This window comes from Lepidochelys kempii, chromosome 5 (genome assembly GCF_965140265.1).
Source record: "Lepidochelys kempii isolate rLepKem1 chromosome 5, rLepKem1.hap2, whole genome shotgun sequence".
Classification (NCBI taxonomy): domain Eukaryota; kingdom Metazoa; phylum Chordata; order Testudines; family Cheloniidae; genus Lepidochelys; species Lepidochelys kempii.
Genome location: NC_133260.1, coordinates 101,969,456 through 101,987,293, shown reverse-complemented (window position 1 = coordinate 101,987,293; position 17,838 = coordinate 101,969,456). Strand labels below are relative to the sequence as shown.

The 17,838-nt window shown below is 43.1% G+C and overlaps 1 protein-coding gene across 6 annotated transcripts in view; it reads right to left on the bottom strand.

Moving 5' to 3' along the window:
- SMARCA2 (SWI/SNF related BAF chromatin remodeling complex subunit ATPase 2) overlaps positions 1-17,838 on the bottom strand; it is a 182,944-nt gene that overhangs the window by 59,101 nt on the left and 106,005 nt on the right. For all 6 annotated transcript variants that reach the window (XM_073345222.1, XM_073345221.1, XM_073345225.1 and 3 more), the window contains 2 exons: positions 13,540-13,767; positions 6,077-6,154 (listed from right to left, as the gene is read on the bottom strand). In XM_073345222.1, coding sequence (XP_073201323.1) covers positions 6,077-6,154; positions 13,540-13,767 — 306 coding nt within the window. The remainder of the gene's footprint in view (positions 1-6,076; positions 6,155-13,539; positions 13,768-17,838) is intronic.

Below are 17,838 nucleotides of genomic sequence, written 5' to 3'. Positions count from 1 at the left end.
CCTTGATGCAGGACTGACACAAACTGATTGCGCCATGGGAGAGCATCCTGGGGCATGCTCCCCATGGCTTGTTCACAGAATACATCATGGAGGTATTGTCAGTAAGTGTATGGATCACTAATATGGTCCAGAAAAGTGTGGTATGCATTGGCCCAGTGCTCCAGCATGTTGATATGCAGTGAAGACTCCTGCTCTGACCACCCACCTCGAACTATCAGCAACCCCCAGTTTGCTACCCAACCCATAAGGGAAGCATCAGTGACAACAGACCTGTTAGGTAAGTGCCGGACGAAGGGAACACCCTGGCAAAACATGCTCTGGACACATCCACCACTGCAGGGAGTCCAGGACCAGTTGAGGAAGACAGACCAATCTGTCCAGGGGGTGAAGAGTCATACAGTAAACTGTCCTGAGCCAAATTTGGAGTAGGCAAAGATGCAGCCGTGCAAACTGGACCATCTGTGTGCAAGAGTACATACGGACCAAGAGCCTTAGGCATATCCGAGCTAAGGCTGAGACTGCACACTGAGGCTAAGGTGGAGAATGGCTGAAATGCTCTCTAACTTAAAGAGTCTAAGGCCCCATGAACTCAGTTTTCTGAGTCAGAACCAAAACTGACTTTCTGGTGTTTAAGATGAGACCCAGAGGGTCGAGCAAGGGCAGTGTAGCATTGACATGAGCAAGATCTTCCTTGTTGTGACTACCCCTCAGTAACCAGCCTTCCAGATACTGGAAGGTGTGGATTCCTTTCTTCCTGAGATATGCTATCACGATGATCATGTAGTTAGTAAAAACCCAAGGGGCAGAAGAGAGGACCAATGGAAGCACCATGTACTAAAAATGGCAAAACTGCCACATGATAGTAGGTATCCGGAGGTCCAGAGCAGCAAACCAGTCCTTCTTGGACAACATAGGGAGAATAGTCAATAGACTGACTACTCAGAACCTCATGTATCTGATGTTTGTTGAGGCCACAAAGGTCAAGATGGGTCTTACTCTTTCCTTGGATTTGGACACCAGAAGTGACCCTGGTGTACTGGTGGAACCTCCTCCTGTGCTCCCTAAGCCAGTAGAGAGAAACTTGCGCCCGGAACAGTATCTTATGAGAGGGGTCCCTGAAAAGGAACAGGGTGGAAGTGTGAGGGGAGTGATGGAGAGGAACTGGATAGCACAGCCTGCTGTCGGTGGTGAGTGAGCCCCAAGCATTGTGAAAGCAGGCCAGCCTGTGCCCAAATAGAGTAGATGGGGAGAAAGTAGCAGTGACTGGAATACTGCTCTGGACCAACAAGTCAAAATGGGTGCTGGGAGGGCATGTGGACTGTCCGAACCCAGGACCTGACTGTCTTGTCCTAGAGCAGTGATTCTCAAACTTCATTGCACCATGACCCCCTTCTGACAACAAAAATTACTACACAATCCCCGAAGGTGGGACCGAAGCCTGAGCCCCACCACCCTAGGTGGGGGTGACAAAGTCAAAGCTCAAGCCTCACTACCCCAAGCTGGGGTTGGGAGGACAAAGCCAAAGCCCAGGGCTTCAGCCCCGGCAAGAGGCCTGTAACCTGAGCCCTGCAGCCCAGGGCTGAAGCCCTTGGCTCGGCTTCGGCCCCAGGTGGTAGGGCTTGGGGTTCGGCCCTGGGCGCCAGCAAGTCTAACAGCAGCCCTGGCGATTGCACACGCTGGTGGTGCAGAGGCCCCATGACAGTAGTCAACAGTGGTGGCAGCGGCAGCAGCAGGAATATCGTCTGCAGCACATATTTGAGCCGCCTCTGCCGCCCCGAGATAATGCGACTACCCCAGAAAAGTAGGGTTGCGACCCACTTTGGGGTCCCAACCTACAGTTCGAGAACCCCTGTCCTAGAGGATCTATGCTCTTTCCTGGGGTAGTCGCATTATCTCGGGGAGGGAAAGGCTCCTCAAATACATGCTGCTGTCGCTGTTGACTACCATAGTGGGGCCTCTGCACCACCAGCAAGTACAGGACTCTAGGGTGGTGTCCGAGTCCTTGACGGAATGCGGAGTCTTCTCCGTCTTTCCCACAACAGTGCTGGGCCACTGAAGGGCAAATTCTCTGTGGCCTGCTGCACATGAGGAGCAATGCCTGAATTCTAAAGCCAGGAAGCTCTTCTCAAGGCCATCGCTCTGGCCAAACTATCTGCGACATCCAGCATGGACTGCAGTAAAGTCTTAGCCACCAAGCAGACTTCGGTGACAAATGCCCCAAATTCCTCTCTCGATGTTTTGGGCAGCTGGTCTGCAAATTTAGAGATAGCTGGCCAGTTCACAAAGTCATACTTGGGACAGCAATGCCTGCTGGTTAGCTATCCGCCTTTGCAAGGAAAAGGAAGTATAAATCTTCCTGCCCATCAGGTCCATTTGTTTAGAGTCTTTATCCTTGGGAATGGACTGAACACTGCCCTGCCAGGCTCTTTGTTCACCGCAGATACAACCAAGGAATCTGGGGCCGGATGGGAGTATAAACCCTCAAATCCCTGCACTGGAATGAAGTAGCAGTTTTCCATGTAACTTTCTGCAAGTGGTAACGAAGCTGGCATGCTCCAGAGGACTTTTGCAGGCTCAAGGAGCGCATCATTAACAGGGAGGGCAGACAGCTGCAGAATATCCAATAACTTGTGAGTGTTCTCTTGCAGGAACTCTGCTTGAATACCCAGGAGAGCAGCCACACATTGCTAAGGTCCTGGTACACCCTGAAATCCTCTAGTACCAAAGGGGAGGAAGAGCCAGGCACTACTGAATTGCCTGGGAACAAAGATGAAATGGTTAACTCCACGAGGGCTGGATCATGCTTCAGAACTGATGGAGCTGCAAGGAATGACTCTGGTGGCTCCACGAGGGAAAGGCTCACCAGTGCCTGGGCCAGTGCCAGATTGATGGTCACTGCCACAGACCTGGTTGATGATCTCACCTTCAAGCAAGATGAGGAGTGGGACTTCTGCAGGAAGGAGCATCCCACACATTCATGGAGGCCACTGGCATGGATAGGGCATAGGTGGCCAGTAGGTGCCAGGCCAGGGCCCCTCAGCCCGACCGCGAGACAAGCACCAATCCTGGTACCCATAGCGCTCCATGAACAGCCCCTGATGCAGGTCAGGCGATGGAGAGTGAGAGGAAGATGGTTCCAATCTGGACACCAAAGAGTCCTGGCCTTCAGGTGGAGCCTGAAGGCCTAAAGGTGGAGCCAGCCCTGAGTGTGTGAGCAACTGGTCTGACTAATTCGTAGCCCAGCATGATGAGGGAGTTGGTTCTGATGTTGGACACCGTACCAGTGGCACCGAGTATGCTACCAAGTATGCTTCTGGAGTTGGAAGCTGTGTCAACCCTAAAGTTGGCAGCGGTACCGAGCTAACTGATGGAAGCTATGTTTAGCTGTAAATGAACACATTTTCACGGTTATATTAACCAATGAGAATGTACCTTTCTTTAGAAAGTAACTGAAGTACAGGTGGAAAAGTTGATTTAAAATTGATTATTTAAATCAAGGCTTTTCACTTGGTGATTTAAATCAGTGATTTAAATAGCCTTGATTTAAATTAACCCACCTTACTATCCTTTAGAGGTTTTTTGATGCATTAATATAGAGAGCATGATTTAAGCACTAACAATGGCAAAACTGTCATGACTCCTGATCCCCTCCTTATTGGTTGTTTTGTGATGATGCTCAAGCTTAATCCGAATAGAGAGAGCTTCAGAACCTTTCTGAAGTTAGCCATGAATTCAACAATGAGGTTCAACTTGCAATCTGGCTCCTTCCTTCGGGGCTGCTGGAATTAAGAAGCTGTTTCAGACAACAAATCTACTTGTGTTGCACAGTGAAAAAATAGATATTTAAATTTCAGTCTTTATCTCTGATACAACACCACCCACGTCAATCACCATGTATCTTGTAAAGTCAACTACTCAGCTTGAACACAACAGTAGCAGCAGGAAATTGCACCGGGTGTGCAAAAATGTGTATCTGTGATGGAGATCAGGAAGGAGCCATTTAGTTTACTACCATGGTCTGTAACTATACACTTGACTAGCAGTGCTGGCAAATCAAACATTCTCCTCTTGGTTCCTGGCCTGCCAAACTCTTCACACCTGACTCCTATTGTGGCAATGTTTAAATGACAGAACTCCTGAACAGACCCATTCTCCCATATATCACTTCTTTCAAGTCTTAAATGCTTCTCAGGCAACATTCAGTAGAGCACAGCAGAGTAGGGCTGGCAGCTTAATAGCAATATGATGCTTTGCCACCTGGGGGAAATGTTGCCTCTGCCATCTGAAGTTTGGTACAAGTGACAATTCACACTTGTGTACAGACTGTGCTTTAAGACACATCCCTGAGCAAGAGGTGGTGTGCAGCTATACTACCCCTGAGATTGTCTCTCAAGCTACTACAGTCCCTCCCAGCTTTCCGGATATGTGTCTCTATCTGTTAACATCTTAGAAAATGCAGTGGCCTGCTCCCCCAGTGCGGGAGGGGCAGAGTGCAATGATTCCACCTCCACGCTTCCCCCTTTTGGGTGTGTGCTCCAGGGGCTGCATGAACATAAGGTCTGGGATTGTGACAGGCCCTTGCGTGTGACGGTGTGGAGGCTCCCTTGAGCAATCCCTGCCTTGCGTGCTCACAAAATGGCCAATCCAATAGCTGTGCTTAGGCAGACTTCTTAAATTCTCCCAGCAGCACAGCTTCCCTACTGCTAACAATGATGGAAGTGCTAATGTAGACCAGATGCTGTACCTCTGTATTATCTAGTCCTGCTTAAAGAATTGCTAAACTTTCTCAGTGCAGACAAGGCAAACCGGACCCTTGACATCACCCCGCAGCAACCTCAACTAATGATAATTGCCAACTGTGTCCACATATCTATTCAGAGGACACCATCATAGGGCCTAATCACAGCCACACTATCAGAGGCTCATTCACCTGCACATCTACCAATGTGATATATGCCATCATGTGCCAGCAACGCTTTTCTGCCATGTACATTGGCCAAATTGGACAGTCTCTACGTAAAAGAATAAATGGACACAAATCAGACGTCAAGAATTGTAACATTCAAAAACCAGTTGGAGAACACTTCAATCTCTCTGGTCACTCGATTACAGACCTAAAAGTTGCAATTCTTCAACAAAAAAACTTCAAAAACAGACTCCAATGAGAGACTGCTGAATTGGAATTAATTTGTAAACTGGATACAATTAACTTAGGCTTGAATAAAGACTGGGAGTGGATGTGTCATTACACAAAGTAAAACTATATCCCCATGTTTATTTCCCCCCTTACTGTTCCTCACACGTTCTTGTCAACTGCTGGAAATGGCCCACCTTGATTATCACTACAAAAGGCTCCCCCCATCTACTGCTCTCCTGCTGGTAATAGCTCACCTTAAGTGATCACTCTCGTTACAGTGTGTATGTTAATACCCATTGTTTCATGTTCTCTATGTATATACATCTCCTCACTGTATTTTCCACAGTATGCATCCAATGAAGTGAGCTGTAGCTCACGAAAGCTTATGCTCAAATAAATTTGTTAGTCTCTAAGGTGCCACAAGTCCTCCTTTTCTTTTTGCGGATACAGACTAACACGGCTGCTACTCTGATAGAAGAAAAGAGCACCACCATAAGCTTCTAACATACCATTGGTTAAACTATATTTCCCCATGGCAGAAACCCAGTAGAGCACAACATGAGTAGAGCCATTTAAAAATGTATAGTATCAAAAAATCAGAGCCAGAAATAGTGACCAGCTGATAGGCACTGAATTCTTCCAAGGCAACTCTGAATCCTCTTTCCCCTATAGTGTGTGAGTTAGCATGCAGTGGACACTCTTTCACCTTACCACTCTTCAGGACTTACCCCTTTTTAGTCATCCAGTGAAGCTGCTCCCTTTTCAATGGAGATTACGTTCCCTTTCAAATGGGGAGCAAAATAAGCAAATGCTCCTCCCCCTCCCACAATACCATTCTATAGTTTGAATCCCAAAAGAGTAGCAGCTCTAGCCACATAAAATGTTAACAGGAAAGGACTACGGAAGAAGTTGTACTACTTATTGTCAGAGTGCCCTTACCATGAAGAGATCAAATTCCTCTTCACGCCGTGCAATCATCTGATTCAGAGTCTCGTCATCAGGAACTTCATCTTCTTCCTAGTGACAGAGAGAAAAAGATTTATGGACTTGAAAAGCAGTGGCTGCTCTGATGCATCCGTTCTCACCAGGTCAGGGCTGCCGTGACCTTCCTTCTCCCTGAGGATGACACATGAAAAACACTCAAATCAAAACTAAAACTGAAAGCCTCTAGCTGATAGGCCACTCTGAGGAAACAGAGGTTTGACTTCATCAAAGATGCAGGTGGGACTTATTACCATCTTCATAAGTGTAGTATGAAGAAATGAGCAATTGTGCAGTCAGGAAATTTTGGTTTGTGGTTTTCCTGGATCACAAGCACAGCTCGTCGTCAGCTCATTTTTTCAGTTAATGTATACATTTCCCTTTTGCTAATGTACAATATTCTCTTCATGGACTCCCCAGAGATGCCACTTCTCTCCCATGCTATCTTTGCTGCCTTAGCAAGGCTGAAGGAGGAGAATCCTAACATAACAGTACTGCTAATCACAGAAAGGAACTGGACGAGCTTTGTTTCTTTAACCCAATGCCCCATCACAAGCTCTAACTTTAAGTTTTGCCTTCTGCTACTTGACAAAGATGTTCCTTTATAGAAACGTACAGAAAAACCTCAAACACTGTTCACTGGCAAAATAAATCTAGAATCTAGTATTCCATTCAAAATGGTCTGCTTCTGTACAGTAGAATGTACATGTTTCAGCATGATCAGGCTCTACAGTGCTCAGTTTTCTCTCTAAATATATTTATTGTTGTGAAAGGTGTTGGTGTTCTAAGTCCACTTACTGGCTGACAAGTCTCCACATCAGAACTGGCAACTTTAACAGCAGTCTCAGAGGAGAGGCCACAGACTGAACAGGCCTGGAGCCCGAACTACCCTCTTACAGATGAGGATGGGGCCTCAGAGTTAAGCCGGAAGAACGTTCGCAGAGCACTGCAACGGAAGCTTGAACTGCCCTGCCCAAGCTATACCTGTTCTCCAGAGAAAGGACGTCATTCTCAAGAGCTGTCAACATGGTAGCTTTCAAAAGTGGTATGTTTAAAAATATAAAACTATGTTTACACCTTTATGCACTTTCATGGCTGAGCTAGTAACAACTGCATAGTTCCTTCAACAGGAAGCAGGTGCAATTTCCTTCACAGACCTTGGAAATGGCAGTGTTTAATCCAATGGCATTGCTATAAAAAATCTGTGCATTTAGCAACAACGCTTCCAGTCACAGTTTCCATCTGCAACATCCAGAACAAGGACACTAGCACAGATATACACACTTGTACTGAATGTTAGTTTCGCCTACAATGTCACAGATTGGAAAACGAAGCTAGGAAATACTGTTTGATTCCAACCCGTGATCTTAAACAGCTTTAAGATATTTCCTGCAGCTCCCATTGGCTGGGAACTGCAAACTGTGGCCACTGGGAGCTGTGGGGGGGGGGGGGCATGCCTGCATACAGTCAACGTAAACAAAATATCTCACGGCCCACCAGCGGATTACCCTGATGGGCCGTGTGCCGAAGGTTGCCGACCTGTTCTAGGCACAAAACCTAAAAGCACCACTGCCCATGGAAATTGCCTCCCTAAGCAAGGAAGTATTAACAGGCAATAAAAAGCATCCCTTCTGCCATTATATATCCACATCTCTCAAATTTATGTTCTTTAAATCAACAGTAAAGTGAGCCATGCACTATAGTGAATAGGGCCACAGAAGTAAAGGGTCAAATAAAATACAAAATAGCTATGGTGGTAAATTTAGGGATACCATTAATAGACAATTACCACACACACCGAGCACAGTGCTTCTGCTGCAACTTAGAAAGGATCCCACATATAGATGCTAAGTGTGCTTAGCACTGGGAATATGAATTAGGTCACTCAAATACATTAAGAAATTGCTCGGTATTTGCATTTTATTAAGTCTGCAAATCCATATCTGCAAGACAAAATGGTACTGGTGTTAACTATCATCTATATGCAAGACTCCCCCCCACCGGTAGTCTCTGTTGAAATAGGAAAATGTCTTTTTTTCATTAAATGTTTCTAGGTAGTTCTAATGGGAGATATGGTGACCAATACAGTGCATGTTGCCCAGTAGCTTCCATTCTCACCTCAGTTGCAGTCACTCATAACTTTCCAAAACTTTAATCTTTTGGTCTGAAGTTCTCCATGCTTATTCTCTGCATAAAGGGAACTGTTAGTGGAAAGTCTGAGCAATTTGGGTGGCGGAGGAAGGGGGAGAAAAGAGATGTTTGAGAGTTGGAAAAAAAAATAAAAATCACAAAACGCAAAACAAAAAACCCAACCATACACACAAACAAACCCCTACGTTTAGAGAAATATAAAGTTGCATAGTTAAGCACTCAAACTCAGGATCTACCAAAGACAAACCTTAACTCTGCTTCCACATGTATATGTTACAATAGTTTTGAATTCTACAATGACATACTATTTCTCAAAGTTTTGTTTAATTTTATTGTAGTTCCTCCCGCCATGTCCACAGATATACAGAACCACAAGATGGTCCAGGTATATTCTGCGATGACCGAAAAAGAATCCATGAAAGTGATTTATATGAGAAATATACAGTAAATGGTACTTATCCAACATATGCTACATTTTGCTGGAAGTTTTCCAAGGATAAGATGTTCAATGCCCTGTTTCTAGGAATTCTCAGACTACATCTCATCCCAGTCCTGCCAACACTTAGGCATGTGTGTAATTTTATGCATGGGAGGAGTGCCATTGAGTTTAATATATTTCAGACCGTGAAAGTTGTTGTATGAATATATTTAGTAAATTTTGAGAAACAGTATGTAATCATATAATTCAAGTCCATACTTAAATGAATATGCACAAGTGGCAGACTTTAAGTTGCGTACATAAACTTCAGCATTTCCTGACTTTTGAGTGTTTAATGATACAACCTTATGGTCACTTGGTATATTTTTATGGTAGCATTTTGGGAATGATCCTTGTTAAAATTTGATTAAATACAGTTAAGATCAATATTTTAAAAGATGATTACACACTGACTGAGAAATGCAGGAAGTTTAATGCTTGCTGTGACATAAGTCAATTCATTATGCCACGGTATTGACTTTGGGGGGCGGTCTGAGATTTGTACTCACAAGGAAACATTCAGTACCAGATTAAAAGGAGAAAAAGCTAAAGTTGATGTCCTACCCAAATGTTATTTTCTAAATCAGTGGTTTTCAATCTTTTTTCATTTGTAGACCCCCTAAAGAAATTTCAGCTGGAGGTGCAGACCCTTTGGAAATTCAGCCTGTGGTCCACAGACCCCTACCATAGAAGTCTTAGACTGAAAACTGACCTGACAGAATTTAAGTATAAATGTTGCACGTGCTTAGCACAGCATTTGACACAGCATGAGAAAGGGCACTAAGCTGTGAGCATCTATGGTAATGACAACACTCCTGGGTTTTGACCTGTAGGTGGGGGTATTCACATACTTTTGATTGACTAGAAAAATGGAATGTCTTTTCTGGGATCTGAAACTTTATTTTCATACGTCACCTTTCACAGACACCTTCGAGATAGCCTGCAGACCCCCAGGGGTCCGCTGACCACAGGTTGAAAACCACTGTTCTAAGCACTTGCACAACGACTTCTGTTAAGTATTGGACTGTAGTTTGGGCTCTTATTAAAACATCCATTCCCTGTACATTTTCCAGATATTACAGTAACAGTGTGGCAGGACGGCATCCACAGAGCATGCCTTCTCGTAGCACAGCATAGCCCTGCAGGCATGCCAACCTCAGTGTCCTCTTGCTTTTCCCAAATAACTTGTTTGCAGCCAAAAGCGTTTAAACTAGTATTTCCCTTCCTAGGGTTCCATTCACTGAGACTTTATAAATATACAGTTTCCTTTGGCCCCTGGGGCCCAAACCCTCCTCCCCCATTAAGATATTCCACAGCCCTCCCTTCTGGGGCTGTACAATGTTTCAAGCCAGCTTCCCCAGCCCACAGTACCCAGGTTCCAGCTCTGCTTCCTGGAGCTTCTCTTCTCTCTCCCCCAGAGTCAACTAGCAGCTGGGTTTTTAGCATATCCAGGAGGTAGCTCCCTGATCACCACCTAGCCACCATTCACCAGCTTGTCTGTTGATCCCTTAAACACCTATTCCCATGTCAGGGAACAGGATGGACTAGACCTGACCCCCATATTCTTTAAAGGGGCCAGACTATATTTTGTTACATCAGATTATCATTTTCCTTCTTAATTATGTTAATACAAGGAAAGACAATTTACTGTTTTGCCCCCCACTTCATCTTCTTTTTTAATTGTGAATTGATCTGAACTATTCATTCAAGTATTTTTCTCATTATAACAACATACATATCTACATTATGGACTCTGGTAACTACTTCTCAGTCAGTTCTTTTTCTAAGGCTTCCATGAAGCTAGACTGCCATACTGACACATTTTACAGTGTGTATGCACGCTAACTGCATTTGTCTAAGATTTCTGTTTATGTGCCAGACGCCTAACCCTGAGGGACTGGCAGCTGGTGTGTACCTCACTCTTTTAGTACTAATGCCTAACAGCTGGTCAAAGTGATTATTAATAAAATCAGAATCCAGAAGAACTTCTTTACAGAAAGGGAATCATAATTTAGAACAAAATAAAACAGAAGAACATGCGGAGGTAAGTTTGCAAAAAAGAGTCCACGAGGCAGATGCTCAGCTGGTTTAAATTGTCATAGCTCTATTGAAGCTAACGAAATTATGACAGTTTACACCAGCTGAGGATATGCCCACATATGTATCACATGTTTGGCTACAGTGGAGCACATTAGGGTTAAGTCTGTATGGGCAACTGCTATAGCAGTTATTTAACTGAACATGACTGTTTTCCAGCCTCCTTCCTCCTATGGGTGCAGTCTTTAAAAGTTTATCCTGCAAGACAAACTCATTACATAAGTAACATCACAACATAATGATATTGTTCTGGGCCCAAACAATATTTTGTGAGATTACTAGGTTTGCCCATCCACCACAAAAATAATTTCAACTGAAACTGCAATTCAATTTTTATCCCTCTAATTTTTATTCATAGGCAGCAAGAAAAAGCCCAAGAAAGGGGAAGGTTGGATAATCTTACAAAATTCACTTGAGGGAAGTCTTTGGCATGAGTTGTCAATGAGCGATTTTAATAAAGATTTCAGGCTACCCAGTTATGTTCTAGAGATTCTAGATAACTCAACAAAATACTTTAGAAACACAGCTGCAATCTTCATATCTGTAACTACATTGTCAATAAACTAGATTATTTTAAAAAATCCATCAAAATTATATAACCTAGCCAAGCATAGTCTTGTGAATGAACTTCTCTACAGTTTCATCTCTCTTTTGGCTTTAGATCAATTGGTTCAAACTGTAAATTACATGCCAATAAATTGGAAAATGAATACAACCTCACAGCAAGACTGACTTTACTGACCTCACGATACTGTCTATAACCCAACATAAACAGAGCTCAAGAAGTTCCAGCCTCCGCGCTGTCAGACAGGATTTCCTACCACAGTACTTTACAAACCTCAATTTTACTATTAAGCTTAGCCGCTTTTTGCGTAATATTAAAAACAGTTGCAAATAACAGGTTAATAGTTGCTGTTGCGTGACATGTGAGAAGTTATCATAATGAGAAAATGTATGTATTGTGGGATGGTTAAAAAGCTAACACGTGCGTGCGTACACACACACACACACACACACAAAACTCCTACTGACTTTTGTCTCGAATTTCAGAATTAGTAAGGACTTTAGAATCAGACCCATTATGGACGGGAACCGGCACACTGGTGGATTACTAGTTACTAGAATCATTTTCTGTTAGTAAAAGGAAGTAAGTGTAGCAAAACCAGAAGATATATAGTATCTTCACACAATAACATATTAGGTAGATCATTTTTAAAACAAGTTATTAATTGTTGAATGTCATTTTCTTGTACTAGTTAGGGTCATCAGTCAAACGAAGCATATCCAGGAACCCTGAACGTTAGCTATGCAGCCAAACCCCAACTATAAGATTTCTATTGATTTCAATCTACTCTACTCATATTAGTTTTAGCTTCTTTGGTGGATGCTGTTGACTGGGTGACTACTATATTGTTACTTCACTGTGAGTTAAACCAAACTATACTTGCACTGTTGAGTTAAAATAGAAAACAAAGGATTATTAATCAAAACAGTGTCGTTGTGTGCAACCCCTTTCATATTGGTTATGTAATCAGTTTGTTGACAACCCCCACAAAAAACCTACTCCCACTTAATGACATACTAGCCTTGTCTAAGTGGTATATAATCAATGTACCATTGATAACAGTTTATTAAACAAAGTCTAATTATTCAAGAAGTAATTTCCCTGACCTTTGAGAAACCATGAGGCCTCCTGGAGAACCATACTTGCATGTTAATGAAAGCACAGACTACAGGAGATGCTCTTTACTCAAGTACAACCCAAACTCAGATGCTAGTAAGAATATTTAAAGGGACAGTCTAGGCTTTTAGAGCCCTACAGTCTCTGACCACGTAGGAGGTTGTTTTTGGTGGGGAAGAAGTCACCGCAGAATGGAATTATTTGAAAAAGTGTCACAGATCTAGTATTTGTACAGAGTTCTGTTACTGTGTCCAGTGGTTACTAAACTACTTAAAGGGAAGGGTGGAATAAGGTTTCCTCCATTGTGTTGCCACAATTCAAAAGGGGGTGAGGTGAGGGCAGAGGCAACTTTCTTCTAATTTACTATTACACTTCTATCCATTAAAAGTAAAGTTTTGGAAGCTTTTTGCAGCAACCCATTGGTCCTTGTGGAGGCACTGCTGACAAGGAAATTTACAAAATGCTCTGGAATACAGAAGCTTCAATGTGACAAGGTATCACACTCTAGTGCCCTGCAAAAAGAAGAGCTATTCTGCTGGCTCACCCTGGAAACACATGAAGGTAGGGTTTGTTAATTCTGTTCAGGAACATAGGAGACAGAAGCAGCTATGGGCAGAGGCAGGGTCCTGGATTCAAGAACATGCAAAGCTGCCAGGTGTTCAGCACTTTTGAAAATCAGGCTATTTAGGCACATAACTATGGATTTAGGAGCCTCACCTTAGACACCTACATTTGAAAAGCGTAGCCTGTAGTTATAGGGTGTCTACTTCCCCAACTTCATGAAGGAGGGGAATTAATGTAAGTTACAACCTAATTCTGAATTGAGGTGCTCTGATAGCATTATAGGTACCCATGTGATAATATGACCACCCAAATGCAGTATTTGGAAGCCAAATTTGCAAACTGGGCCTGGTTTCTTTGAACATGTCTCATATTCTTATATTCTAGCCAATTTACTTTGAAAACAACCTCTTCTCTTTTTTGAGCACTTAAACAATATTCCAAGTACATTACCTCATTTTCTTCCTCATGTTCCAATATAGCCTGTAGGAAAGCCCTCCGTTCATGGCTTGAAGATTTTTGATCGAACATGCCGGCTTGAATAACTTTCTGATCCACATTCAGTTTATACTTGGCAGCAGCAAGTATCTTCTCCTCCACACTGTTTACAGTGCACAGCCTCAGGACTCGAACCTCATTCTGCTGACCAATTCGGTGAGCTCTGTCTTGTGCCTGCAAATCCTGTTTGAGAAAAATACACTGTGTTATGTACAGTGCCTCTGTCTGCTATGCAAACCAGCTGTCTGGAGAGAGAAAACTATTATCTTTAAAAATATCTATAAGAATAAAATACATTAGTAGAAATGGGTCTGAACCAAAATCCTGAACTGAACAACGCTTTACCTGCCCCAAATTTTGGGTGCAAAAATGAGGGCAGAAGGGTGAGAGAGTGAAATCCAGGCATGAATATTAGAGAGAATACTGTTGAGACAATAGTATGGGCACTGGTAAACAAACACAGTGATGACTAAAGTAGTGCAGTGGCTTAGGCCACCAGTCTTTTACCTTTGGAAATCTGGGTTCAAATTGTCTACATTTGGCCTCAAGTGACATGAATTTCATGTTTTTAGTTTTTAGTAGACATTTGTCAGCATCTCTAAAGTAGCCTTTTGATGGGCACTAGTCCCAGTCCCCGAGAGAACACAGCAGGTCAAGCGTAGAGGTTAATTTTATTTATTTAGAATTCTATTAAGATACTGCAATCCTATCAGCTTTCCAGAAGTCATAATCTTACTACAGCAGAGTCAGATACAAACAATACTAATGGAGGGCAGTTAATCTAAAAGTGCAAGCATTGTACTATCACAATGTCGTGTTATTTTACATGAAGTAGGCCTCTTAAAATAAGGATTAAAAGTTTTTTTAAAACCAGCCTGTTTCAATCCAGCTGTTCGGGATTGCAATCACAAAGCCCTGCCTAGACATTTTTTGCTCTGGGCACTTTAAAATTAATAGAATGTTTTGAATTAAAAGCATATTTGCAGCCAGCAGTGGACAAAAGTGAACATAAAGTCACAGTATGAACACATTCATGCAATTCATTTATAGACTGGGGATGTCAAAAAGAGGAAAGTGAAAGCTTCCATTCCTATAAGTGCTATGCCTGGCTCTAACAAATATTATTAGTATCTTTCTTTTAGCACATGCCTCATTAAAGTTAACATATTGCTTCCATCCCCAAGAGAAAAACAGAAATTGAATGCAATCACAATTTATCAGTTTGTTTACTTGGCATTCCAGCAAAATAATATTTACTGTTTGTGCATATTGCTACCTGGGTGCTGCACATACAGTGAACTGTACTATAAATGTCACACAACTAACCCAATGGAAATGTGAAACAAGAGAAAGGTACATTTTGCATTGCTTTCAGAAACCCCAAACCAACACACACAAGCTATGGATTGTTCCAAGTTCCTGTTCAGGATCTTGATGTCTCTGATCATCCTAATCTTTGTGCATTTGTGATAGTGCTGTTTTAAAGTTTTAAATAAAGAAGATCTTTTCAGCCTCTCTCAAGGAATCCCTCCACTTAGTTCAGCATGGGGCCCTTCACTAGCTAGCTGTACATATTATGAAAGTATAAATATAGGCTTGTGATTCCATTCACATATAGCCTCTACTTTTTAAAAATGTGTCACTAAGAGACAAGCACAGAACACACTTGCTTCTACTTGCTTTTTCGGCCACCCCGAGGTATTAATTTGAACATCCTCTATCTGTACTCACTACTACCATCTCTAGTTACTATGGCCACCTGTGACAGGATGTATAAACCCCACACTGATGAGGAAGGTGCCAGATAGGCACTGTGTGCAGAGCTAGTCCCACCGCTCTGGCCACATCAATCACGTATGGTAGGGAGGCGGACTTTAAAAAGGAGGAAACTGCAGTCAACTGGGAAGAGAGATCATCCTGAGCAGGAGACTTCAGGAGCAAATCCTGGAGCCAAGGGGGAACTCCCATCCAGGCGGAGATCTCCACCCCGACCCTACCCTGGGAGTTCACCGCACTCCCCGTAAGCCTGACAAAGTGAGCCTGATTCAGCAGCCCAGCCAGAATGACTTCTCAAAAACCGCTGTGCAGATGGCCTCTGAAGAAAGAAGGTACTGCTGGCCTTTCTTCCCCTTTGAGGGGCTCTGGGAAGAAGTTATTTTCAGGTGGGCTGGATATTTAACTTTCCTTTTGATCCCCTATAAGAAGGGACTGAAGAAGCTCCACAAAGGGAAGGGTCTCTCTTGCAAGAAATAAGGAACTGGGGCCTGTGTATAAGCCACCTGGAGTAAATAACTGGACATGACCAGGGTCTCCCGCCATCTGGGAGAAAAACATAAGAGGAATCTTTTACACCACCCTTATTATGAATCTGCAAAATTGCTGTGAAAGTATTGCAATTAGCCTCTTGAGAGAGGGAATGCCTTGTACCACTCTACTGCCACACTTCTAGCTGTTTAAAAGACCAGGATTCATGTGCTCCAAAGGCAGAAATTTACTAGCTCCCTGACTAAGAGAATGAGATAGCTACACTGTGGGAGTAGGAGACAGCATCCACAGAGCTCTGACATGGGGGGCTCCATGGCAGATGGAAAAAACCATAACACTTTACTGATTTAAAACAAATCATTATTTACAGGTAGTAGTTTGGTGACTGATTCTTTAACAAAGTGGCATTTGGAGGTACAGAGCCTATTTGTTTCACAATCAAATTTCCCAAATTAAAAGCAGGAAGCCTGCTAAACAACCAGTGGGGCCCCTGGATGATCGAGATACTAAAGGAGCACTTAAAGATGATAAAGTCATTGCAGAGAAACTAAATGAATTATCTGCTTCAGTCTTCATGGCCGAGGATGTTAGAGAGATTCCCAAACTTGAGACGTCCTTTGTAGGTGACAAATCTGAAGGAACTGTCACAGATTGAAGTGTCATTAAAGGAGGTTTTGGAATTAACTGATAAACTTAACAGTAACAAGTCACTGGACCAGATGGCATTCACCCAAGAGTTCTGAAAGAACTCAAATGTGAAATTGCGGAACTATTAACTATGGTTTGTAACCTGTCCTTTAAATCAGCTCCTCTACCCAATGACTGGAAGATAGCTAATGCAACACCAATATTTAAAAAGGGCTCTAGAGGTGATCCCAGCAATTACAGACCAGTAAGTCTAACGTCAGTACCAGGCAAATTAGTTGAAACAATAGTTAAGAATAAAATTGTCAGACACATAGAAGAACATAATTTGTTGGGCAAAAGTCAACATGGTTTCTGTAAAGGGAAATCATGTCTTACTAATCTATTAGAGTTCTTTGGAGGGGTCAACAAACATGTGGACAAGGGGGATCAAGTGGACACAGTGTACTTAGATTTCCAGAAAGCCTTTGACAAGGTCTCTCACCAAAGGCTCTTATGTAAATTAAGTTGCCATGGGATAAGAGGGAAGATCCTTTCATGGACTGAGAGCTGGTTAAAAGACAGGGAACAAAGGTTAGGAATAAATGGTAAATTTTCAGAATGGAGAGGGGTAACTAGTGGTGTTCCTCAAGGGTCAGTCCTAGGACTAATCCTATTCAATTTATTCATAAATGATCTGGAGAAAGGGGTAAACAGTGAGGTGGCAAAGTCTGCAGATGATACTAAATTGCTCAAGATGGTTAAGACCAAAGCAGACTGTGAAGAAGTTCAAAAAGATCTCACAAAACTAAGTGATTGGGCAACAAAACGGCAAATTTAAATTTAATGGCATTAGAAAAGGTTCAGAGAAGGGCAACTAAGATGATTAAGGGTTTGGAACGGGTCCCATATGAGGAGAGATTAAAGAGGCTAGGACTTTTCAGCTTGGAAAAGAGGAGACTAAGGGGGGGATATGATAGAGCAGTGGTCCCCAACCTTTCTGTGGGAATAGCATATACCTATTCCCAGAAAACTGTGGTGGGTGCCAGACACCCCGCAGCCAAAATGCCACCAAGAAGCAGCAGCGGCAAGAAGCGCCGCCGCCAAAATGCTGCTGAGAAATGGCAGTGCTTCTTGGCGGGCGGGCAGTTCTCCTGCGGCCACGGTTGGCAGTGGCCTTTTGGCAGCGCGGTGTCCTGCGGGCGCACACAACTGCCCCAGCAGGCGCCACTGTGCCCACTGGTACTGTGTTGGGGACCCCTGTGACAGAGGTATATAAAATCATGAGTGATGTGGAGGAAGTGAATAAGGAAAAGTTATTTATTTGTTCCCATAATATAAGAACTAGGGGCCACAAATTAAATT